Below are 25,458 nucleotides of genomic sequence, written 5' to 3' on the forward strand. Positions count from 1 at the left end.
ATGTAAGCTTCACCTGGGTCAAATGATGTCACTTCCTCTGAGTGATACCCTTAAAGGCGTATTTCACACATTTTATGTAGAGTTTTATGTAAACGTGACAGGACTGACCAAAACATGGGGACAGTTGTAAAATAGAATTTATTTGTAGAATTTATATATAATTTTATGTTTTTGATCAGTTGATGTGAATGATAACAGCTTAAACTTGTTATTGATGAGTTTTTTTCTTTTTTTTTTTTTTCTAAATAACAGTTTTAGCATAACAAAACTATGAAAGCTGTAGCTCCAATTTGGCTGAGGACAAGGGCATGGACAGGATTTGTAATTTTCAAAAGTGTTTTTAATAAAGAAAAAAATATCTGAGAACCTAATGAATGATATATTCCTTTACAGAACAACTCACAGAAATCAACTATGAGCCAGTTTTAGACATTTTTGGATGAAATACTTTTTTATTCACTGTAACAATTCAAGGACAGACAATGTACGTTTCTGGTAGAATGTCCCATATATATATATAGTGTGTGTGTGTTTGTTTTGATATAAAATGTTGGTCTGTATTACTCATACAACAAGATTATTATAGTTTAAACATCTTGAAATGTGAAATATTTACCGATATTAAACCTAAATAAATATAGATAGCTTTTTTTAAAACAATAATTTCATATAGTTCTTCTGACATGAGAACTGAAAGAACTCGAGGACTGCGCAAGTTCAGTGGGTGCGTTCGCGTTTGTTTGCTCGCGTACGCGCGCGCGCTTCCCTGCGTGTCAGAATGTAAGCGCGTGCTTGCGTGGCATGTCCCGCCCTGCTATCCGTAGCAAACACAACACACATTGCTCAGCTTTTTCCCAGTTTCGTGTGTGCGCGGGTGAGCTCATCTGCTGTGGGTAGAGAGAGAGAGAGAGAGAGAGAGAGAGAGAGAGGGAGAGAGGGAGGGACGGACGGACGGACAAGAAACATCGCTTGGCCACATAAACCAATCAGAGCGACACATTACCGAAGACATCGATCGGATTTATTTATCAATCTGACGGAAACCGCCACCAGTCTGTCAAACAATAACCTTCAGAACCCCAGAGAAACATTAAGCGCCGACGACATGGCTGATTTCAGTATTGATAAGAACAACCTGCCTGGCGTAAAAGAGGGTGAGTGAAGATGAAGAAGATGAGGAGGGTGCGCGTGCCGAGACATTGTGTGTTTGCGTTCAAATAAACAGGCGAATGGCACGCGCTTGTCTCGCGCAGAGAGAAACGCATTTAACGTTAAACCTAAACGCACGACACGAGCGCGAGCTTCATTCAGAGATGGTCGTTGAGTCCTGTCAGATGATTCAAAACGTTAAATATGATTACACTGTGTTGAAATATGAATGGCTCAGTAAATTGGTCATCTATTATAACATGTACGGAAATATTTCCGTCAACACGTAACGTTACTGAGTCGTCACGCCGTTATTAAAATATCTAATATAGAAAGAGAAACCGATTGATTTCTGGCCTGTTTTGCCTTAAATATCATATAATATATGGCGTAGAATGGCTAACAGTAGCTTTAGTTGGTGTGGTGTGTATTGGCGGATAGCAGTGTGAATTCTGGCACATGTGTTGAGATTCAGCATGAAATCTTCTGCATACTGAAGATGACTGTGGTGCAACACAAGCTGTTGGTGGCTGATCATCTTATTAAAGGAAAAGCTTGCTTTGCAGGATTTCAACCCACTAATTTTAACCTCATTTGATGCTTAGGGAGGATTAATGTGTCAGTATTTACAGACCTTGTCATTTCTGCCCCCAAATCCTGTGCGTGATAGTCTATTATCTGAGGTTCAGAGTCAATTATTGGTCTAAAAAGTGCAATAAGTAGTTATAGTAATTGGAGACAGAATGTTGTTTTCTAAACTTCCTTTTTATTTGATTCATATAAAATAAATGATTTAAACTGAAATATGGTCGAGAAGGGTCAGGGACAGGCCAAATTCACAATTTAAAACAAATTAATTTTCATTCAGATTCAGTTATTGGTCTGAAACCGAAATCCAAATATTGGCCCCCTAGTATTTGTAAGCAATTTGGGACCAAATGTTGGTTTCTAATTATTAATTTCATTTGAAATAAATAATTTTACCCTAAATGCATTAAAAGAGGTTAAAGTTGTGGTCACATTTATACTTATAAGGTGAAATTCAAATGGCTAAATGCAGTCATTTCAATAGAAATATGTACAATCTGGAAATTTGCTTGTCAAATCATTTCCCTGTGGTGATTTTTAATATCTTCACAGTTTAAGTTTAGACTAGTTTGTTGTCTAGAAGACCAGTCTAGTTTGTTAAACTTTTAGGGATGCACTGATACCAGGAACGGGGTCAGGCCCGATACTACGCTCTTGTACTCATACTCATTAGATAGTTTTTCCCTCTTTTCCACCTCACTTTTAATTTGCTTATGAATGCAATTCATGTTTGAATGCAATGCTTCTAATCCGCATTAGCGGCAATTCGGGCCTGGCAAATTGGTTGAATGGTGGGTTAATTTTTATGCATTTGAAATACAGGTATCGGTACTCTGTATCGACAAGTGCTAAAAAATCTAAGTATCGGTCGGTTTCAGACTCGTTCTGGAAAAAGTGGTATCAGTGCATACCTACTTTGAACACAAACTTGGCCAATAAATAGCTGCTCAGTCTGGAAGTGACCTTTGAGTAAGCGGCTCTTTATTCATTGTTATCTTATGGATAATAGACAATGGATCTTCTTTTCCCACAAATGTTTCACTAATGTGACTGCCTTCAGGTGGGACATGCCAAATTCACCATTTTCAGACATTTGATATGCTTAAAACAAACTACTTTTCATTCAGATTTAGTTATTGGTATGAAGCTGAAATTCAAAAATCAATAAATCTAGTTAATTAAGGACCAAGTGTTTGTCTCTAGTTTATTTAATTTCAATTATTTTCACTCTGAGACAGCTGAGGAGTAGAACGAACTACTCTTTAAACAACATGACGTTGTGTCTCTAATGCTTAAAAAAAAAAAAAGGCCATTAGACACCAAAGTGTCCCATATTCGTGGAAAGTGGCCATTAGACTCTTTGCACATGTATGAAATCCATTGGTCACAAGATGTGGCAGCGTTGTGAATCATTGAGCCTATTTATACATCTAGAACCCCAAAAGTCTATTGAAAGACTAGTGAAAATGTGTTTTCTCATTTGTTTTGATTTATTGTATTATATTATCTTAAAAAAAAGATAATTTAGAATAATTTCACAATGTCATAGTATTTAGTACTGCTCGAGCAGAGTCGAGCTGCGTAAAAGTGTGTGCAAGTTTATGCAAATGTTGATTTGGATATTTGAAGACGAACGACATTTCTCACTCATGGGTTTCTGTTTGTTTTTCCTTGAAGAATGTCCTTGTAGCTTTCTGTTTTCAGTTGTTCCGTGCGTGTGGATTCAGCATTTTGTTGTGTTGCAGCTGCTTTTTGCTCATAGAGGCAATTTTGGGGATGTTTGTCTGGAAAACTTGCAGGCTTAAAAATTGTGCTGGTTTTGCTGCCTTGCTAAGATCTCATGGGATGCGTTCAGCATTGGTTTCATGTTTGCTTTGGGTAGCTTTCAGCTTTTCCTTGTGTAGCTTCCTTCCTAGTGGTTTCTTGTTTGCCAGTCGCTGCTCAGCTGGTGCTTAGTAGTGCCTTGAGTATCATCATTCTTAATTAATCAGACATTTTAATTGATGTCATATTGTTTGTGTCGCTTTAGGCTGTATTGCATGCTCTAGTAAGGTGTCACATGCTCCCATTTATTAACTATTTTGCATACAGTTTATTTTGAAGTGGAAGCTAGTAGGGCTGTAGTCAACCAAAGAAATGCTTAGCTAGTCGACCAAAGTCCTGTCCTGCACAACGATTAGTCGACTAAAAAAAAAAAAAAAAAAACGCGATGTTTTGCATTTTGATTGAACATTTATTAAACAATTGACATACAGCGTTTATAAAACAACAACGAAAAAACATTTTTTATTTTTTTTTTATTTTTTTTATTGACACCTGGGATCCCCCGCGAAACTGTTCTCATTCGCGCTTGAATAAGGCCGGCGACACACTGCTGGCGTGAGAGTCTCAGCTGCGTTGGGTGTCTGTTTTCATTTCGGCTCCCATGTTAATAGGTTGGAGTTTGCACACTGCTTGCGTGAGACACGCGTCTCAGGCGCGGCTTGAGCCACGTGGAAAACACTTGCATGCTAGAAATAGAACCGACGCCTAAGGCTATGTTCACACTTAGCGTCTTTTTTGACAAGAAAAAGTTGACAACGGCGTTTTTTAGCAAAAAAAAAACGCTGGCAGCGTTCGGTTACAAATAGCAGCCGAGCGCGTCTTTTGTTGCTATAACAACAGCTGCAACAGTAGCCTAGTGCTGTGTGATGCAAAAAATGTCAAGAAAGAGAAAGTTGGCTCTTGCGTTGGCTTTTGAAGTTAACGGGGAGGAGAATGTCGGTTCACAAAGACATTTGTGGGTGCACGACATTATACGGGGAAGGAAACTGTTAAACTGTAACTGTAAACTTCTTGTTGTTCTTGTTGTTATGGAAACGACAGGTCTCGCTACTCGCTTGTCATTGGTCAGCTGTCAAAAAGGCGCTTGACGTAGGGCGTTCTTTTCAGAAAAGTTGAACTTTTTTCAACTTAAAAAGACGCTCTGAGCTGCAGAAAAAGACGCCGGCGGTGGCGTCTAAAAAAGCGCTCAGGACTTTTTTGAAAAAACGGTTTACTCCATAGGGTTATAATGTAGAACAGACGCTGGCAGTTTGAAAAAAGACGCTAAGTGTGAACATAGCCTAAAAGTGTTCCAGCAACGGGAGTGTTCTCTGGCTAGAGCGCAGAACAGCGGAGTTTGTATGGACCGAAGTGCATGCCTGAGCTTGTATTGCTGCTGTTGCTTTGACATTGTGGAAAATAGAATAATAGAAACAAAATGTATTAGACTTTTTACCCGTTATTATCAATCTAAATTAATCTCGTTTTTAATTTAGGCTAACTTAATTTCGTTTTTCTTTATTTAAATTTCGTTTTTTTCTTTATTTAAATTTCATTTTTTCTGTATTTAAATTTAGTTTTTTGTTTCTTTATTTAAATTTAGTTTTTCTTCTTTAAGTTTCGTTTTTCTTTATTTAAATCTACCCTTTACTGTGTCAGTAATTTGTTAGTCAGAAAAAATTTGACTACCTTAAAAGTATTGCTTAAGTTAACAGACTGTGTGCGTTTTATATCACTAGTGCAGTGTCCGTTCTCGGAGAATATAGCCTAAGCCCTGCTCGAGGTGCTCTGCTTCCCGCTCGCGCTGTTCTGTAGTTTACTATTAATTCTGAACGTGTCGCGTCTCGCATGTCTGTCTAGATTGCACCAAATGCGACACTGCACTCCCCTGTGAAGTCGATTGGATGAAAGGTTCTCGAAATAATCAAAATGCAAACGGACAGACAGACACATAGAGATTACTACCTATATTAATTACTGAGCGCGAAGCAGCAGTGCAGCCAGCCACAGGTGCGGTTCCCGAGTGTTCTACGTGGTGCACTAAACTGTGGCTCTGTTACAAAATAGCCTAAATTAAAGCATTTAAAGTTGGGATAAAACATAGGCTAATTATATTTAGAATACAGTAATATATAACTGCTTATAAAAGGAATAAATATCAAGGAGTAAATCAATGAAAATTTCTTTATTGGTGAAAAAAAAAAAAAATTATGCGACTGACCAAGACGGCATCGACCGATTAGTCGACTAAACGACTAAAGTTGACAGCCCTAGAAGTTAGGGTTTTTTTGGTAAGAGATATAGATTTTTGGGGGTGGATAGAAATTGATACTTTAATTCAGCAAGGATGCGATAAATTGATCAAATGTGATGGTTAAGACGTTTATAATGTTAAAAAAGATTTCTATTCAAAATAAATCCTGTTCTTTTGAACTTTTTACACTTCAAAGAATCTTAAAAATGTAATGGTGAACGGTGTAAACGGTGTTCACAAAATATTAAGCAAAACAGGTTTTCTACATTGATGTTAAAGGAACACTCCACCGTTTTTTGAAATAGGGCTTATTCACCTTCTTTCCTACATTTAAATAGGTGGGCAAATGCATTTTTGTCTCAGTGCATGCATTGTTTTAGTTTGACAGGGTCGGCGCTAGCTTAGCTTAGCATAATGAATGGAATCCTTTGTTGCCAGCTAGCATGTCCTGAGTAAAAGTGATATAAAAAAATAAAAAAAACCACCTAATTAATTCTTGTGGCCTGCGTATTCACAACAAGTACAAATAGCGATGCAGATTAACACTAGGCGATTTCCTAGGCAGATATTGACTTGGGACTATATTAGGGGGAAGCACAGGCGAAGCACTGCTACTTGGGCGCAGAGATATCACGCCCAAGTAGCAGTGCTTCGCCTGTGCTTCCCCCTAATATAGTCCTTAATATATAAGTCAGTATCTGCCTAGGAAATCGCCTAGTGTTAATCTGCATCACTATTTATACTTGTGAATACGCAGGCCACAAGAAGTAATTAGGTGTTTTTTTTATATATATATATCACTTTTACTCAGGACATGCTAGCTGGCAACAAAGGATTCCATTCATTGTGCTAAGCTAAGCTAGCGCCGACCGTCAAACTAAAACAATGCGTGCACTGAGACAAAAATGCATTTGCCCACCTATCTAAATGTAGGAAAGAAAGTGAATAAGCCCTATTTCAAAAAACGGTGGAGTGTTCCTTTAATAAGAAATGTTTCTTGAGCAGCAAATCAGTATATTAAAATGATTTCTAAAGGATCATGTGACACTGAAGACTGGAGTAATCATGCTGATCACAGGAATAAATTACATTTTAAAATGTTTTCTAATTGAAAACATTTATTTTTACAATATTACTGTTTTTACTGTATTTTTTTATCAAATAAATGCAGTCTTGATGAGCATAAGAAACTAATTTCACAAACTTTTGAACGGTAGTAGTGTATATTTATTATTAAAATGTTTATACATTCATTCAGTCGGTCAGTGAAAATATTGAAAGCAAAATGTTTTTCCTCAGTTTATCTCATTGTCCAAAAATTGTCTGATTAATCAACTTGGCCAATACATATTGGTTTACCCAGTTGTTTTTAACTGCATCAACTGCTCCAGTTTTCTCATAACGGTAAACCACAGATAACCTGAGAAAGATTCCAGTGAAGGGTTTCCAGCACAGGTTCAGCAAATTGGCCATTAAAACTCTTTCAAAAATTAGAAAAAAAAATCCACGCAACTACCACTTTGACGCCTTAAAAAGTAAAGAGATTGTAAAACTAATATGAATTGAGCGGTTTAGTGCAAATTTTCTGAAGAGACTCGATCGCTTTATATCATAAACAAATTGAATATAGGCTTTACTCGCATGTAAGCCTATACGTTGATCAGCAAACAAACAGAAGCTCAACTGTTCTTTCTTGACGCGCAAGAACAATCCTCATTGGCTCTTGCTGAAGCTCAAACGTGCTGCGTAACACGTGAACGAACCTCATTGTAAGGCTGCGCGATATAACGATAGTCACATCGCAGGATGTGTGATATCAAGTATAGGGATCGTAGTTGATCCTGATTCACAGATTAATTGCAAAGATTAACATCATAGAGTGAACATTTATCATTTGCATGTGCGTTTAAGTCCTGTCTGGAAGAATCTCAAGAATGAACCTCATTGTTTTTTTGCGGAAGCTCAAACGTGCTGCGTAACATGAGAGAATTAACCTCATTGGTTCTCGCACATCAAGCGAACTTAGACTACTTGCTTGAGCTTCCGTTTACCACAGCTAATGTGTTGATGAATGTTTAAATGTGAAAAAAGCCTCATCATTAGATCATATTAAGCAATCATATCTCTTCAGTGTAATTGGACTAAATCGCTTGATTTATATGGATTAGTTTTACGACCTCTTTATGAACTTTTTGAAGTGTCAAAGTGGTAGTTGTGTGGACTGCCAATGGAGGAACATAAATTTAATTTAAAATATCTTCATTTGTGTTTCAAAGATAAACGAAGGTCTTACGGGTTTGGAACGACGTGAGGGTGAGTAAATGATGACTAGACTCGTCAAAAAGTAGCTACTTCGGTACTGAAATTGAAAAAATGTGACTCTTTGAGCACTGTTGAACGGAATCGTAAACGCCTCTGATTGCCCATTGTACTCACTTCGCTCATCGGATATGTCTGTGTTTGGCTACAATGATCATCACTTCAAAATCATGTTGTAAATATACATCAGTGTCGCTCTTTATGACCGAATGGATGACTGAGCGCTTACACAGATACAGACGGGAGCATTTGAAAGCAGGCGTCTATCAGTGGACCGGTCCGACTTGGTACAGAAGTTGTTACTTTTAACTAATGACAGAATAAAAACCTTTAAATAGTCTCCATGCAAATGGCGATGAAGCCCATAGTAGATGCACAGTCAGCACCAAGACGCTTGTTGTCTTTCTTGGTTCTTTCTGCCCAATGTTACTCAGCCGTTATATAGGGCATTAAGATGCCATAATAGTGCTTCACCAACCAGTAGAGTAGAAAGGATAGTTTGTGAAATGTACATTTTGGTATTGGTTCCTCATTTAGCGATATGAATATCCTATAGTCTCAGTTCCGCAGCTTTTTTTGTCCTGGAAAAAAACACTGAAGTTGTTAATCAGCAGCAGATGGACGACGTCTTTAATCACAAATCTGCGGCAATGGCTTTATCTTATCCTCTAGTCTTTACATGTCTCGCTCAAGCTAAGCGAACAAACACAGACTGATGTGAAAATTGCTAGGTAAATTAGTATTGTGCAAATTGTTTTTCACATCAATATTAAACCTGTCGCTAAATTCACTCACAACTGTAGCACACAGTCTGATTATGGAGTGAAACTGGGTGCGTGTGTTTGGTTATATTATTCCCTGAAACAGTAATGCAGTTTTTCTTGCAGACTGAAATGCAAAAGTTGCTTTTATCTGATTCGGGTTATCAGAGCGTGTATCAGTGGCTAGAGGGAGGGTTTTTTCCAGTCACAAATTAAGTACACGATTTCTTCGCTCCTGCACCTGTGTTATGAAACGTGTCTCAGTAGCCGGGAGGCTGCCAGGTGCAGAATCAGGCCTGGATAAGACATAAAAAAGGCAGATAAGAGCATGTTATAGGGCGGATGTGGAAGACGTGGTTTCAGTTTCGCAAGATATTTATAACTGATGTGTTAATGGTGTGTTGCCCTGCAGTTTTAGACAAATATAGACCCCTCAAATAATACAGTAATATATTAAACTGTACATGATTCTATATAGGCTAGTTTCTATTGAATGATTTTGTTTTTATTTTTGCTATGAATATAGCCTTCACTGCTCTTATGGAATTAATAATCAATGAATAAATGTATTTGAAATATACACCACCATTTAAATGTTTGAGGTCTGTACGATTTTTTAAAAATGTTTTTGAAAGAAGTCTTTAGGGCCGATGGCTGGCCGTTGGGCCGTCGGCGAGTGTCTGTCGGGCTGGTTTCTGCTGTGTCTTCCACATGTTAGCTCTAGTCAGGCCCCCATCTATGACACAGTTCGACCGATTCAGCTCTTTGAATCGATGTTGGGGCCGTTTGTGAGACAGAGACTATGATTGGCTGTTCAGTTTAGCGTACGAGTTACCGCGTGTGTCACAGCCTTTATGCGCACTAAGGCTACATTTATTTCATCAAAAATACAGTTAAAGGGGGGGTGAAATGCTTATTTTTCACTCAATCTCCTGTTAATCTTGAGTACCTATATAGTAGTATTGCATCCTTCATATCTCCAAAAAGTCTTTAGCTTTATTTTATTTATAAAAGAAAGATAGGCTGTACCGAGTCTTTCTGGAAAAAAACGAGCGTCTGGAGGCGTGCCGTGTGGGCGGAGCTAAAGCTGTGCTGACGCGCCGAGCTAACAACACACAGAGACATTTGACGCAGTTTTACTCACCGCCAGGTTCAAATCCACGACCGCGAACCTTTATCATTGCGACTGCTCGATCCTTAAGCATTAGACGATCTGCAAATCCGTCGATCTGGGCTTTGTTTATAAAACAATCATCGTCGAAATGCAGGGAACAAACAGTCTTACACAACTCCGTTTATGCTCAGGAAAACAAACTCCATCCACGGGTGCCTTAACGCTGGGTTCTTTGGGAATCTGTGCAGGGTTGTCTTGCCCTGGCAACCAAAAACACACTTCTTTGGTGACATTGACTTCCCAAAAGCCGGGCAGAGCGCTTTGATGGTGTAGCTGCTACTGCTTTCACTCTCTTGCTCTGGTCTATGAGTGCGCGTGCTTACCGGAGAAGTGTCCTTAGGACCCATATTAGGAAATTCCGTTACATCTGACTTCACACAGACCCATACTCGAAAAAAACTTTCCGAAACTTGTGACAAACCGGAAGGACAATTTTTGCCACAGAAATACTCCTTCAAACGTACAATTAAATTTTTGAAACTTTGTCCATGTTTAGCATGGGAATCCAACTCTTTAACAGTGTAAAAAACTCAGTATGCATGAAATAGCATTTCACCCCCCCTTTAAAATAACATAAAATTAAGGGTGCACCGATATGAAAATTTTGGCCCAAAAGTGATCATTCTTTATTTTTGAAAGCCGATAACTCTAAATAAAAAATTTTTGATAATTTTTGGGAGCCTGATTACAAAAACAAAATTCTCACCATTAAAAGCCATGTCACATGCACACAATTATAATGTTCTCATTATATTTTTATGCAGCTTATGTGACAGACTTGCACTGCACATGTTGCACTTAACTGTAAGTTATTCCAATCATATTTCAAGCAATTCAAAACCATCATGGCGAACAGTGCGCATCTGAAGTTTCTCAGCTGAAGGAAATACATTTATCGGCTTTAATATTTAATATATTTTTTCAGGATTGTTTGAAGAATAGAAAGTTCAAGCACAGCATTTATTTGAAATCGAAATTAGGGATGCACCGATGTATTGGCCAATAATCGGTATCGGACGAAAAAAGCAATTCTATTCACTATCAGTCAAAAACAGCCAGTGATCAGGCCTGATTTTATACTCTGTCAAAAGGGGTCAGAAAAACATGTTATATTGCATCTGTGTGAAAAAGATGCAATACCTCTAATTTGAGAAAATCTAACTATCGGTATCGGCAGATTTCGGTCTGAATGATCGGTTATCGAGAAACTGAGTATCAGTGCATCTCTAACAGAACTCTTTTGTAACATTATAAATGTCTTTACTGTCAATTTTGATCAATTGAATGCATCCTTGCTGAATAAAACTGTTAATTTCTTCCCCAAACTTCTGAACCTTTGTGTAAATCCAATACTAACTCATACTTTGTTTGTTTAGCTTTTATCCTGAGGTTTGCATTGTGGACTTCCTGCATGTTCTGAAACTGTGACGTAACTCTTTGTTAACAGTAAATACTCAGATTTCTATCTCTTTTTGTCCGTCTGCAGTGGTTCGGGACTTTGCCGTGCTGGAAGACCACTGCCTGGCCCACAACCTTCAGGAACAGGAAAGTAAGTTATTGCATAACCTGTACTTTTTTAACATGCATGAATGTTATTGCATGGAATCTTATGACCTGGTATCCTGAAGCTGTTTGTTGACACTAAATGAGTCATTCAAAGCCTTTTTTTTTTTTTTTTATATGGTTTTATTAAACAGTGGAACGAAAAGTCCAAACTTAGCTTCCCCTTTTGCTGCAATGTGAGGTTTTACACCTTCACCAGAGATCACATCTGTATGTATTTTATTAGCACTCGTGTGTGAGAACGATGCAGTCGAAAACGCCTCACTGAGCTCTTGAGGACACAATGAAGGACCTAGACAAAATGTGGATGGCTGTTAGACAAAGCATCTGATTCGACATCCTCCAGCTGTGCTTCACAGTCCTCGTGCTGTTGTGAAAGGATGTAACATTGCACTCAAATCAAAAGGAAGTTCCCTTTCCAGGAAGAGTCGGTATCTGTGTCATACCAAAAAAATCTTAGAAAGTTTGTTGCTGCAAAAAATATGGTAAAATAACTGTATGGTTTTGGAAAGATCTTAAAACTCCCTCTTTATGTGGGCAGGTGTTAGAAACACAAGTTCTCTCTTGGGGAATTCAATTATTAAAAAAGTTTCCATTTCCGAAAAGCAAATTCATATTTCTGTGTTATCTCAAACGAGAAGTCCTAAAAAAACTGACCATGAGACTTTATTTTCTCTACAGTAGAGCTGCAGTTATTTTAGTATTATTTATATAGTATTTCTTCATATTTTTTATTAGCCATTATTTTTGTATTTTTAGGTTTAATTTTAAGTTTTAATAATCTTACTGGTACTTCAATCTAATTTCTTTAATTTTCACTTGTTATTAAAGCAAAACTTTTTTTAGCTAATATTTAGTTAACATTAGTTAACTACATTAACATTAACTAATAATGAACTGCACTTATACAGCATTTGTCAATCTTTGTTAATGTTAATTTCAACATTTACTAATACTTTATTCAAATCTTGTTAACATTAGTTAATGCACTGTGAACTAACATGAACAAACAATGGACAGCTGTATTTTACGTTATGTAGGCTAACTAACATTAACAAAAACAGTAACAAATGTATTGCGTTAGTAAATACATGAACTAATGTTTAATAAATGAACCTTATTGTAAAGTGTCACCATTTTAATTAACAGTTTTAATACTTTGTTACCAATAACAACACTGTAATGGAGTGTTAAATCATTAAATCAACAGGCCTGACCTTTCATCAGCTTGCGTGTCACACATCAACTTTGTTTAGTCGCACTGTCAGATGGTGCTAAACCGTCCCAGCTGAATGAAAGCCAGAGAAGGACTCGTAATGTAATGTTCAAATTGCTCCTCGCAAAAAAATGTTGCTGGCTTGACTGACTTGAGCTATATCTATCACATAAATGATTCAATTTATGGATTTTTTTTTTTCTGGTACACGTTCTCAAATATAACGTGTGCTCAGAGTCACAGGATCAATAAAAAGTAGTCAGACTTTGGGAAGATGATGCACTGTGTCAGCTAGAATTGCGTCAATGTCTACGATTCACTGCCGTGTCGATGCAGCACATTGACTCGGCCTTGAAACGGGCCGGTTTGATGTGACCCCTCTAATTGCCATTTCAGAGCATGTGCTCTCAGTTAAGATGTATAATATGCAATGACAGATTATTATATATCATGTAACATGGTCACTAAAAGTTTCGTCTTTTTAATTTTCAGTCCACAGTCATACATTTTTATACATTTTTGAAAAAAATTGCGCAAAAAAAAAACCCATGTTTATTATTATTATTTGTATTAGTTGTTTTTAACTGAATTAGTTGTTTGTTTGTTTTCAAAAAATTGCACAACAAAAACTAATTTATCTTTTATTTTGTTATTATTCATGTTTCCGCATTCTTTTCCCCCACTGAATTACAATTACATTTGAATAGTGTTTAATTATAATTATTCATTATACTTATTGCTATCATTTTTTTAAATGAGCATTATTATGACTAAACACAGAATATTAAACAGTAATTTAGTGAAAATGCTTTTTTAATTATTAATATAAAAGATATATAATTAATTGAATAATAATAAATTGAATTATTTTGACTTCATATTCTGTTTAGTCATAATAATAATAATTAAAATAATAAAAACAGTGATAATAATGATTTTATTAAATTACTAAATTCTTATAGTATTATAGTAATTATAAATTACTATAACTGCAATAAAATATTTTATACAATTTTAAAATTCAAACCTAATTCAGTGATTATTCAGTGTTTCTTTTATTTTATTATTTAAGAAATACTTTTTCTTACAAATTTTTGTAAATATCAGTCTTGCATGAAAATGCTTTTTTCGACCAATCATGTGCTTCAGATTTCAAGATAGGTGGGCAGTTGTGGCCTAATGGTTTGAGAGTCCAGGTTGATTCCAGTACCAGCTGGAAGTGACTGAGGTGCCCTTGAGAAAGGCACCTAACCCCCAATCGCTCCCCGGGCGCCACAGCATAATGGCTGCCCACTGCTCCGTGTGTGTGTGTGTGTGTGTGTGTATGTGTGTGTGTGTGTGTGTGTGTGTGTGTGTGTGTGTGTGCTCTTACTTGGATGGTATAAATGCAGAAGACAAATTCCGCATATGGGTTACCATACTTGGCCTTCACATCTCACACACACAAAAGAAATCTTAAACTTTTGTGTCATTGATTTGCATTAGACATGGTGTGAAGTGAGTCTTCTCTAGTGTCTGTCACATCTAAATGATCTAAAAGGTTTCTCCTCTTCTTCTCTTCCAGTCGAGAGCCACCTGGCCTCTAACGTCCACAAGAGCCGTCTGGTGCAGCAGGACCTGCAGGTGGCCAAGCGTCTGCAGGAGGAAGAGGACCTGCGGGCCAAAGTCGAGAGCAAGAGACAACATCGCCGCCTGTGAGTGACCTTTGAAAACACTATACTTACTTAATCCTCTTCGTCCCGTGTGAGACATAAAGCTATACGAGACCAGAAGGATGTGGATCATGTAGAGCTTAAAGGTCAAACTGTACTGTGTCTGTTTGTGAAAGAATGTGGAGAGGAAGGTCGTTCTTTTCTCAGACCTTCCCAAACTCTCGGCAGCAGACGTCTGATTTCAGATTGTTTTTGCTGTCTGTTAAGATAAGTGGGTGTACTGTAAGTAGGAGTGGATGACATCATGGACATAAACCTGTGTGTGCACTTGTGCTATCAGTCGTTGATAACTCATGTTGTTTAAAGTTGTGTCTCCACTTTATACAGATAATATGTGGAGTTTAGTTTGGCTCCTGCTGCGCTTTGAGCTTGTGTCTGCACACGGAGGCCTTGTCGTCTCGTAGTACGCTGTCGCTGTAAAATGTTTTGACTTGTGCTCATGCCACATTCGGATAAAGTGTTCCTTCCTGCTGGGCGATGTCTCAAGGTCTCTGAGCTGATGGTATCATCAGAGTTTGAGCATGGCAGAGAGAGAGAGAGAGAGAGAGAGAGAGAGAGAGAGAGAGAGAGAGATGAGCCTGAGGGGAGACTCATTCCACAGCTCAGACATTACAGTAGAAGATGTTGTTACGAATTTTAGTCGTCCATCAGTTTGTTACAAATATACACTATCTACGCTCATTAAGATTTTAGTTTTTAAGAAATTAATACTTTTATTCAGCAGAGACATCAAATTGATCAACAGTGACAGTAAAAACATTTATAATGTTATTTCAAATGAATGCTGTTCTTTTGAACTTTCTGTTAATCAAGAATCCTGAAAAAAAAACTATCATGGTTTCCACAAAAACATTTAGCAGCACAACTATTAATATTTACAATAATCAGAAATGTTTCTTGAGCATCAAATCAGCACGTTAGACTGATTTCTGAAGGATCATGTGACAGACTGGAGTAATGATGCGGAACATTCAGCTTTGAATCACAGGAATAAATTACATTTTATAATATATTCAAATAGAAAACTGTTAATTTAAATAGTAATAATATTTCACAATGTCACTGATTTTATTCTATTTTTAATCCAATAAATGCAGCCTTGGTGATCAGAAGAGACTTCTTTTAGAAACAGTGTTAGGTCTTATAGTGTTCTTCAGTTCTACAGTGTGTCTGAGTCAAACTAATTACGTTAACTAGGTTGTAATGGGATTGCTTTACTAATTACTCTATAAACGGTAATCACATTACTGATTACTTGCGAATTAATCTCCTAAACTCATGTAAATCTTTACCAGAAGTTAGACACCAGTATTTACAAAACCTTAAGGGAAATTTATATTTTATTCAGTGTTGTTATTGTTAACTAAAACTATTAAAAATAGCTGAAATAAAATATAAATATTAGATGAAAAACTTGGTGTATATTTTCATTCAAGTTTAATTACTAAAATTGCTAAAACAAAAAAATATATAATTACATGCATTTGAAAAAATAACTAATAAACTTGACAAAAGCACAAACAAAATTGCTAAATAAAAACCTAAACTGAAAACTAAAAGCTAATTCAACATTAATAAATACTATAAGAGTTTATAAATAATACTAAAATAATACTGCTTTTAGTATTGTATGATTCCAAGTTTATTGTGAATATCAGAAAAATCCACACACGAGAATAGGCCGGAAAGCTCTCAGGATTTTATTGTCCAGAAGCCACAAATAAAGTGCAAAAAAAGTTTGAGGTGCGTAAAATGTGAAGTTTATTGTGAATAAATGACTCCTTTTTTTTTTTTTTTTTCAATTTAACAGTACTGATTAAGACAGTTAATCAGCGAAAATGTATTACGATGACAGCTCTAGATAATAGTAACATGTTTCTTTGTATTTGGTGCATCTGATTTGAGAAGCTCACAGTGTGAAAACTCAAGTGTTTTCTTTCCCTCTGTCCTGTCAGGGAACGCATCGACAATGAGATTGCTCAGGAGATTCAAGAACAACTAGTCCGGCAGGCTGAACAACAGAGGCAGCAGGAAGAGAAAGATGAGGTGAGAGCAGGCCGCCTTCCAGCCATTCACAACTTTCACACACTCGAGTTGTGTCGGTCATCGGTACGGCATTGATTTAGCCACGCCCACATCGGTCACGTTACTTCACCGTGATTGTGTTTGTAACACTTCAGAACTCGCATTCTCTGTGTTATTCATCAGTAAGGCATAGACGTAACCACACCCATGTCTGTTACATCATTGCTATTCTCGTTTCGCTCCACTCATTCTTTTGAATGTTTATATGCGCTCAACTAGGCCATCGCCCGGAAGCTGCAGGAGCGAGAGATGAAAGAGGAGAGAAAACGGCAAAAGCAGATGGAAGAAAACTTTGAAGAGGAGTACTATGAAGACAAAGGTGTGTAGAGCGCCCCCTGGTGGAAGGTGTGCAGTCGGGCAAAGATGAGGTTTGGAGAACAGAAAATGTGGTCGGATCAGTAAACATACTGAATTTGTAGGGTTTTAGCCGAATCTACTGCTCCGCATCAAATATTTTACCACAGTACGGAGTTTGAAATCTGTGCCTTTTCATGGTAGCCAGTAAATTCAATAAACAAAAAACAGACAACATGTTTTCATAAGTTACGCACAAAAGCAAACATGCAACACAACCAGTAAAGTTTGATTCAGAAACAAATCACTCTTTCTTGCAATGAACCAGTCAAGACTCCCAAGCTATTGTTCTGAGCAGATTAACTAAAGATATAAAAAACATTTGTTCATTAAAATAACATATAGATATTAGATGAAAACGTGAACTAACAAGAAATAAAATAAAATAAAAATAAATTGAAACCATTCATACAAAAAAAAAAACGAATAAAAATGAAAAGAGCACTTAACAAAATCATTAAAAATTTTACTTCATACAAATGCAGTGACTATTGTTTTGTACACTGTTGGATTATAAGATACAAACAGGTACGATTTTAAAACAGTTTAATCTGAAATCAATATCTCTTATCTCCATAATTATTTATGTGTAATAAAATACTAAAAATACTTACAATAAAAAGTTAGAAAAAATATATAGTTTTGTTAGTTAGGACCAATTATGTCCAAAAGTAGGACATTGAAGTTTTGACATTCCTGCACAAATCATGCCAGCTGAACATCGTGATGTCTGTCAGCCAATCGCGATGGATGATGGCATCGTCTATCGGCCCAACCCTAGTACTTATGCTGTAGGAAGCAATTACAGTAATGAACACATTTCATGCATTTCAAGCCCCAAGCACTCCAGATACTTTCATCTGTTCGTTGAGAAGTTAAACAAAATGTCAAATAACTTGACCGCATGTTAGTGTGTGGCTTATTTTGTTTAGTAAACATAAGGGATCTGTGGGAAGGTTTTCTTGCATCAGATCTAAAACGGCACCAGCAGACCATGTTGCATTCGTAATGGGCAACCATTTAGTGACTAATGCTACAAAACTGGACATGCAAGTTGTTCATGTCAACACTGCATCTGTTAACTCAACCCGCCCTGCATGGCTGCCCTTGCGTGCCAGTGTTTGCATTCAAACTGTTTGCTTTCACGTGTTATGTAATCATTCTCTCATGCAATCATTTGGATGTGTTTATGGCCTCTTGCTGGTCTGCCAGTATCGTACCCGTAGGGTCTGTTCGCCTCGTTAAACGATCATTCAAACCTTTTATTCATTGGTGCTTAATGAAGAGTGCATTTCACCAAAACTCCCTAACCCTAGAGGTGAAACTTCAGCACGCATTGCATTTCTTCGTGTTGTTGATATTCTGTTCATAAGAACCCTGCTATGATAAGCTCCGATTAGCACCCGCCTACAGGGCACGACATAAAAGATTCAGCATCTTTGTGCAGGAGTATATTTAGCTCGTTCCCTATTGAACCGTGACAGCGTAGCTAAGCTCTGTTCTCACACCAGGATGCAAACAATTAGGCCTGTGTTGCGTTTCTGCAGTGATGTTTGGGGAGGGGATCAGACTTGTTTCTGAACCCCTGACCTGTCAATCTGTGATAAAGAAATCTTTTTGGGAGGGTTACAAGATATTTGCAGTCTAAAAAGTCATAGTCCTGGTTGGTTGGCATTAATCTGAAGGAAAATGCACATGGGCCTTTTTATAAACACCTACCGTATGCACTTTCTCCAATCACTTGACTATGGCAAGTGTGGCATAGTTAATTCTGGACCCTGGCTGTAACCTGTTCATTTGAAGGGCTTGGTACTACTTGTCAGCAATAGCTTTATTTAACATTTTACATCCTGCATTATCCAGAGTGAACTAACCCTTGTGTACTAACCAGGTTAAGTTTTATTTCCCTCCTTGTTCTGCACTCCACCTTTTCCCTTACTCGCTTTCACGCAGCCGCCAGGAGCCTCCCGCACCGTCCGCCAGACTTGCAAGAGCTGAATCCCCTTTCCACTTCTCCGGGTTACAGAAAAGAGAAGCATCACAACCACAATCAAATTCTTTCACCGTACAACTCTCCCGTGCCAGACAGAAAAATATATCCCCGTAGTCGTGATCCAGAATATGAGTCTGTTGATCACGTCCGAACTAGGCATCCGGAGATTCCAAGCAAGGAAAGGATCCCAGAGTATCACTCACCTGAGCGAAGACCGAAATACCCGGAAGATTACCCGAAAGAGAGAAACAGACCCCTCGATCTCGATTACAAAGAACCTCGTCGAAGAAAGAAGCCGGATCAATGGGACGACCTGGAGCCTGTGGTGCGGCAGAAGGAGAAACCTCCCAAGGATTACTCTGCCGGCCAGGATAGGGTTTGGGAAAAGGAGAGGAACAGGGATCGAGAACGAGAAAGGGATGGACAGAGATCTAAGGACAGGCCAAGAGATCGAAACCTGACAAGAAGTCAAGACCGACTGCATAGCGGAGATGTCAAGCAGATAGACGGGGGTAGAAACGTGGACAGGGAGATGGACAGGAATGGCTACGGACATGCTAGCAGAGACAGACAAAGAGAACGAGGCAGAGATGGGAATAGAGAGAGGCACAAAAGCAGAGAGCAAGAACTGGACGAGTACAGTCTCACCCCAACTAGAGGATTGTCAGAAGACAGCTTGGAGCGGGAGGATCTCAAGAGCAGGCCGAGGCTCCCGTCAGGCCCTAATGAGGTGTTTGAGGAGCCCACTCTCAGAGGCCCATCCCCTGGCCCTTCCTCCAGAGAGAGAGGTATTGACCTGGGTCCACGTGTTTGATTGAACCTTCTTGGACTTTGCTGTGCCATCTGGTGGTGGGAGTGGTGGGAGTGCTGTCAAGGCGTCCTCTTGATTTCCTTTTTCCTATGCATTGGTGATTGTGGTTTGTGGGAATCTTGTGCACTAAATCTTGACGGTGGCTATAAACTTGCATTTTTGATCATTCCTTTTCGATCCCAAAATAAAAATGGCTTCTTGAGCTGCTGTGTGAATAAATAAAGTGTAGTTCTGTAGTGTTTTCTTTGTGCTGATATCCTCTAATGCCCCCTGCAGGCCGAAAGGTTAGAGGAGAGTATGGCATGAAGGAAGCAACACATGGATTGGCCAACTTAGACCTACAGGACCAGGAGCTCAAAGACTTGGAGGTGGCACGCAGACTACAAGAAGAAGAAATTAAGGTACCCTGAGTGAATCTTTCTCTGTGCTTTTAATTATTGGTGATTTGTAATCCAAAAAAGTAACTGCATATCTTTTTTACAGGCTAGTCAAATTGACAAACGAGCCGCTCAAGTTGCTAAAGATGAGGTACAGCATGGTTCTTCTACCCCACACACACACACACACACACACACACAAATTTGAGGTTGTTGTTACCTCCAAACCTAATTATGTTGTGCGTTTTGCAATGTAATTTAAGGAATTAGCCCGACTGCTATTGGAGGAAGAGAAAAGGGAGTATAAGAGATCGAAAGAGGAGAAGAAGCAAGTGATAGATAGAAGACGACCCGAGGTAGAATACAAGGTAAGCATCGTTGTGTTCTGTCTTCTGGTTTGTTTTTTCACAGCATAAAGGGAATCTTACGGATTTATGAATGAAGCGCTCATTTTAAAATCTTCCCGGTCTATGACATTTCTCATGACATCCGCTGTAAACATTACAATGCTTTTTTTTTTTATTCTATGGTCTATTGAAGCTTTAGACAAAAATTTTAAAAAGATTTTATTTAAAGCAGATTAATAAATGTTTGTTTTACCATAGAAACGGTACTCTAAATGATTGTATCAGGCTCCTCCCCTTTTAGGCGTCATCATGTTTCATAATTTATGATCAAAATATTTTCTAATCTTGACAAAACACATATTGTCAGAAAGGTCTGAGTCTCAAGGTTCCATATTTTGTGACAGAAGTGATATCTGGACAGAAATTTATTAATTTTTTATGGTAGAATACATACAGTTAAATTCAATGGAATTCAATGACACCCGGTGGCTATTTTTGGTAATACGCCTAAACAAAATCTCGTGGGAACTTCAATTTTTGTGATATCAACTTCAAATTTGGAACACAACTTAGTTAGATTTATGACTTTGATTTTATAGTATTTTTTTTGTAAAACATATTTTGTAAAATATATATTTTATATAAAATAAATAATATTTGATGTAATGTAAATTTAAACTTCCATAACTTGTTCATACTTAAATTTTTTGAAGTGCTTTCACTTCAGTCATAATCTGCTATTTTTCCCCTTTAAAACAAGACTAAACTTGGGTCTATACTCCAAAGCATCCTTGAATTACAACCATTTAAGCTTGAATAGTGCATTTTAATGTCCATTCTCAAAAAGGGGGGTGACAGGTAAAGGGTTAATGTTACCCTTCTTTTTGTTGAACTATTGTATAAAATCAATATCACATTTGAAATCGTGTGGATATTCAGGAAACATTGCATTCTTGCTCGTGTAATATGATCAACATTAAAAACACTGCTTGATATCAGCCTGCATTTTTATTGCAGATTTAGTCGCACAAACAGCGCAAGCGGCTCGTGACAGAACACAGACCGACTGCATGATACTTTCATTTAAGTAGAAAATCTCAAATGAAGATCGCTGAAGTCCAGCTTACTTGTCTGTGTTTTCAGATCACCCGCGGTTCTTCAGTAGTGTAGAGAGAGCGCGCGCATGGTTGCCAGATACTATTGAAAAGACCGGGTAGAAAACGTGTTCTTTTAACAGAAAGCTTTGACTGGGGGTTTAAATTATTGAAATCTGGCAAGTATGAACACTCGTAAAAACAGTCAATGTGTTGTCTCCTCCTTCATTCGACAAAAACAAGTGGTTTTGGTCAAGTTTAGTTTTTTTTAAACACTTCAGTCTCGTCTTTTTTCGTCAGTGATATTGCATGTGTTGATATAGTCACAGTTATCGTTTAATAACGTGGGTGTTGTCTCTCATCGTCTTGTCTTAGTCACTTTTCGTGCTTTAACCCCTGCGTACACCACTGACATTCTCTCCTCTGCTCTGTCATATTAGCCAGGGCAAGAAGAAGTAGTACGACCACGCATGCGAGAAGAGGTGCGTAGCAGAGAGGACGAGTACCAGAGAGCGCGGAACCACAAACCTGTCAGGTACTACAATCTCTGCCTCATTAACACCCATACGCTGTCAGAAGTCCTTCAGGAGTCTCATGTTCCTCTCGGTTCTTTGTTCCAGGCCGCCTCCTCCAACACAGCACTATGAGAACATTAACCCGAGCTATGCTTATGTGGAGAGCCCGTACACCCCTCGCCCTCCATCAAGACCAGAAGCGGCGTACAAAGGTTCACACTGCACCAATGCACCAGAGGTATCGCTTCAAATTTGATTTTTTTTTTTTAAATGTGCATTTTTATCTCCTTCTCTTTTAGGTGCCTACTACAGACAGTGACCATGAGCCTCCACTGCTGCCCAATCACGAGTCCGTTCGGCCCTTTACTTTGTGAATCAATAGAGAAGGAAGCGATTCAGAAACTACTTTGAGTTCATGAGGCTTTCGGCGGAAGCTACTGACACTTTAATTTTATTTTTCCTCCAAGTTTCTCGGCTCATCGCATCAGATGAGCCGTTGTCGTCTCTTCGTGTTGTGAATGAGTCTTTTACCCTGGAGTTATCAACTACTGGGCAACAGGGACGGTTCCTGTTCGCTTCTCATATTCTTGTCTTATTGTGGATGGCTGGACAGGAAGGGATCTACTGCACAGCTCTTTTAAATATCCCTTTTCTTTTCATCCCTCTCGGCATCTATATTCAAGCCTGGTCTTGATTCCATGTTGCATTGCAGGATACAGCAGAGAATTTTTGTTTTTTTAATTTAATGGAAAACATGCTTGAATCGTGCTCTATATTTATTGATTTATTTTGAGATGATATAGTTTATTTTTTATTCGTATTATATTGTTTTACCCTTTCAACCGATCTATCCCAAGAGACTGGCATAAACTGAAGTGATCAAATTTCTGGAGAACTGTTTCATTCCAGCCCTGCTCTAACACATTTTGACATCTTGATGAGCAGGTTCAGTCTTCAAACCAATCAAATATCAAGGTGAGGTCGTCAAAGCTTCTTCATTTGCCCTCCAAATCATTTGTGAGAGACTCGTCATGCACACTGTGGGCTCACGTACTGCTAGGGTTCGAGACGCTCAGCCCTTTGGGTGCCTTTGTTATTCTGATATTTCCTGCAGTGTCCGTAGCGATCATCTTATCTACTTCATAGGTCTTCAGGACCTGCTAATATGCTCCAGTGTTCAAATGCATGCTGGCTGAATGTGAACTCCGTGGGGTCTATATGAATCTTGTCGTCCGGAAACAAAAAAAAAGGCCAAAAACACATCTCTAATTCTCAATTTTTTTTTATAAATATATATGTATTTTTATTTATAATTCAATAAAAATCCAAAATAGAAGTTTTAAGGCATGTAGTAGCATTGCTGTTGGCACAGATGTAAACAGTTTTCTTGCTTGCATCATCATATGCAATTCATGCTATATCTCAGTGTTCGGATTTACAGTGCTTTGCATTTGGTGGCAAACTTACTTTAAGCAGGGACATAAAAACTGACCAGCAAACGAGTGACTACGGCAGCGTTTATCTGGCACTTTCCACAAATAGTGTACAAAATAGGGCTTGAAACTCTTGAAAAAAAAAAATGTTGGTTTGTTTTGAAAAGATGAACCTTCAGAAGTTTTGTTTTGCTTTTTGTTTGGGGTTTTTCCAACAAATAATCAGTGAAAAGATGAACCTTCAGAAGTTTTGTTTTGCTTTGCTTTTTTTTTTTATTGTTTGGTTTGTTTTTAGCAAAGGATTAATGAAAATATTATCCTTCTGAAAATTTTTGCTTTGCTTTGTTTTTTGTTTGGGTTTTTTCCAACAAATAATCAGTGAAAAGATGAACCTTCAGAAGTTTTGCTTTGTTTTTCTTACTTTTTGTTTAACAGTTTAAGCAAACGTCATCACAGTTTAGGACTTGTCTAAATATGATTTAAAAACAATTTGTTTTATTTTAGTTATTGATTTTTTTTTAGCAATTGTTTATTTCTATTAAAGAAAATAAAAAAACTATGAATATACAATAACTTGCAAATTTAGCCTAAATTGATCTATCATTCAGAGCTGGCTAGTCTGAGACGAAATGTTGCATTTTTGGTTATTCAAATAGGTTTAACAGTATTATTGCTGTTGTGTGATATCATACAAAATACTACGGTAGCTACATGTAAAATACTTTATCTAGCAAATCTAATAGTTCTCTGTTAAGAACATTGGATTTATTTCAGAGAAAAAGACCCATTGTGTACCCTATTCATGGAAACTGCTGGATGCACATCACTTTATCAGGGCATTTTTTTTCCTTACTTATGAATTATTGCTTACATTCCATATTCCTGTCATGAATTTGTTCTAAAGGGATTACATTCCGCTTCGCTTTTGGGAACGGGAATATGTTTGTGCGGGTTACATGTAGCATCCTGTACAGAGACAACTTAAGACAGCAGCTACTTTTGTATCGCATTAGTGCCTATTTAAGACCAGTGTTCGATCGCTAGTGCTGAACGCTCTCATATTGCGCTCTTGAAAATGACAATGTGCTAGTTTGTGTTGGTGCATTCCAATGAAAGGCATGGCCTGAAATGTGTCCAATCAACTTTTAGGGAAAATATCTTGTTGCCATGCGGCTATAGGCTTACAAGGCGATTAAGAAAATTTTCTGTAAATTGTATTACTGAATCAGTTTTGAATCACTTTATGTGTGTGTTTTAGTGATGAATGTGCATATATATCTCTCTTTCAGTGCTGTGTCAATCTAGCGCATATCATGGTGCACATCGCAGTGCGCTGTAGTATTTGAAAAGAAAATTGTATGTTACAATTATCATACTAATTGGCGGGATTGGTCTGTGCCAAATGTTTAACATTCAGGGATTTAAAAAAAAAAAGTATTGCTGTAAAACTGACAATATCTGATGGTCATGTGATCGGTTTGTTCTTGGGGGAAAAAACTTCTGGTTTACAAAATTTTTGCAAAACTGAACTTTTCGCACCTGATATGCCATTGTAAATGTTCGTGTATGTGTGTGACTGAGTGACAGACTTTAGAAGTTTTCAATCAATGTATTGAGACGACGTTCATGCCAGTTTCTTTTACAATCGGCTGTTGCTGGAAACGTTTTGTGACCGGCGAAAGTGTTTGTATCTTGCACATTCTCATAGCTTCCACTGGCCAACTGTAAATACCAAATAAATTACTTTTAAAGGGTATGTTTGTGTCAATGAAATATTTGAAATCCACAATATCTGATTCAAATAAACAGCAATCTCCTGGATATAACCTGACAGAAGGTCTTCCTGTCGATTCAGTAATAGTTTTTTTTTTTTTTTTTTACCTCTATCTAGATATGCATTACAATTGTTA

General features: G+C 37.7%; 1 protein-coding gene across 2 annotated transcripts; it reads left to right on the forward strand.

Moving 5' to 3' along the window:
* Positions 1-760: 760 nt before the first annotated feature.
* Positions 761-25,303, forward strand: ccdc50a (coiled-coil domain containing 50a). Of its 2 annotated transcripts, XM_081384962.1 has the most exons (12): positions 761-1,154; positions 11,535-11,597; positions 14,392-14,521; positions 16,495-16,585; positions 16,844-16,943; positions 18,932-19,759; positions 20,059-20,183; positions 20,266-20,310; positions 20,423-20,527; positions 22,041-22,135; positions 22,221-22,327; positions 22,415-25,303. In XM_081384962.1, the coding sequence occupies exons 1-12, from the start codon at positions 1,106-1,108 to the stop codon at positions 22,432-22,434; spliced, it is 1,758 nt and encodes a 585-aa protein (XP_081241088.1). In that variant the 5' UTR covers positions 761-1,105; the 3' UTR covers positions 22,435-25,303. The 2 variants fall into 2 exon arrangements, with proteins under 2 accessions (XP_081241088.1, XP_081241089.1); XM_081384963.1 differs by lacking the exon at positions 18,932-19,759 and having other exon boundaries at positions 815-1,154.
* The last annotated feature ends 155 nt before the right edge of the window (positions 25,304-25,458 follow it).

This window comes from Scardinius erythrophthalmus, assembly GCF_964197995.2.
Source record: "Scardinius erythrophthalmus genome assembly, chromosome: 14".
Lineage (NCBI taxonomy): Eukaryota > Metazoa > Chordata > Actinopteri > Cypriniformes > Leuciscidae > Scardinius > Scardinius erythrophthalmus.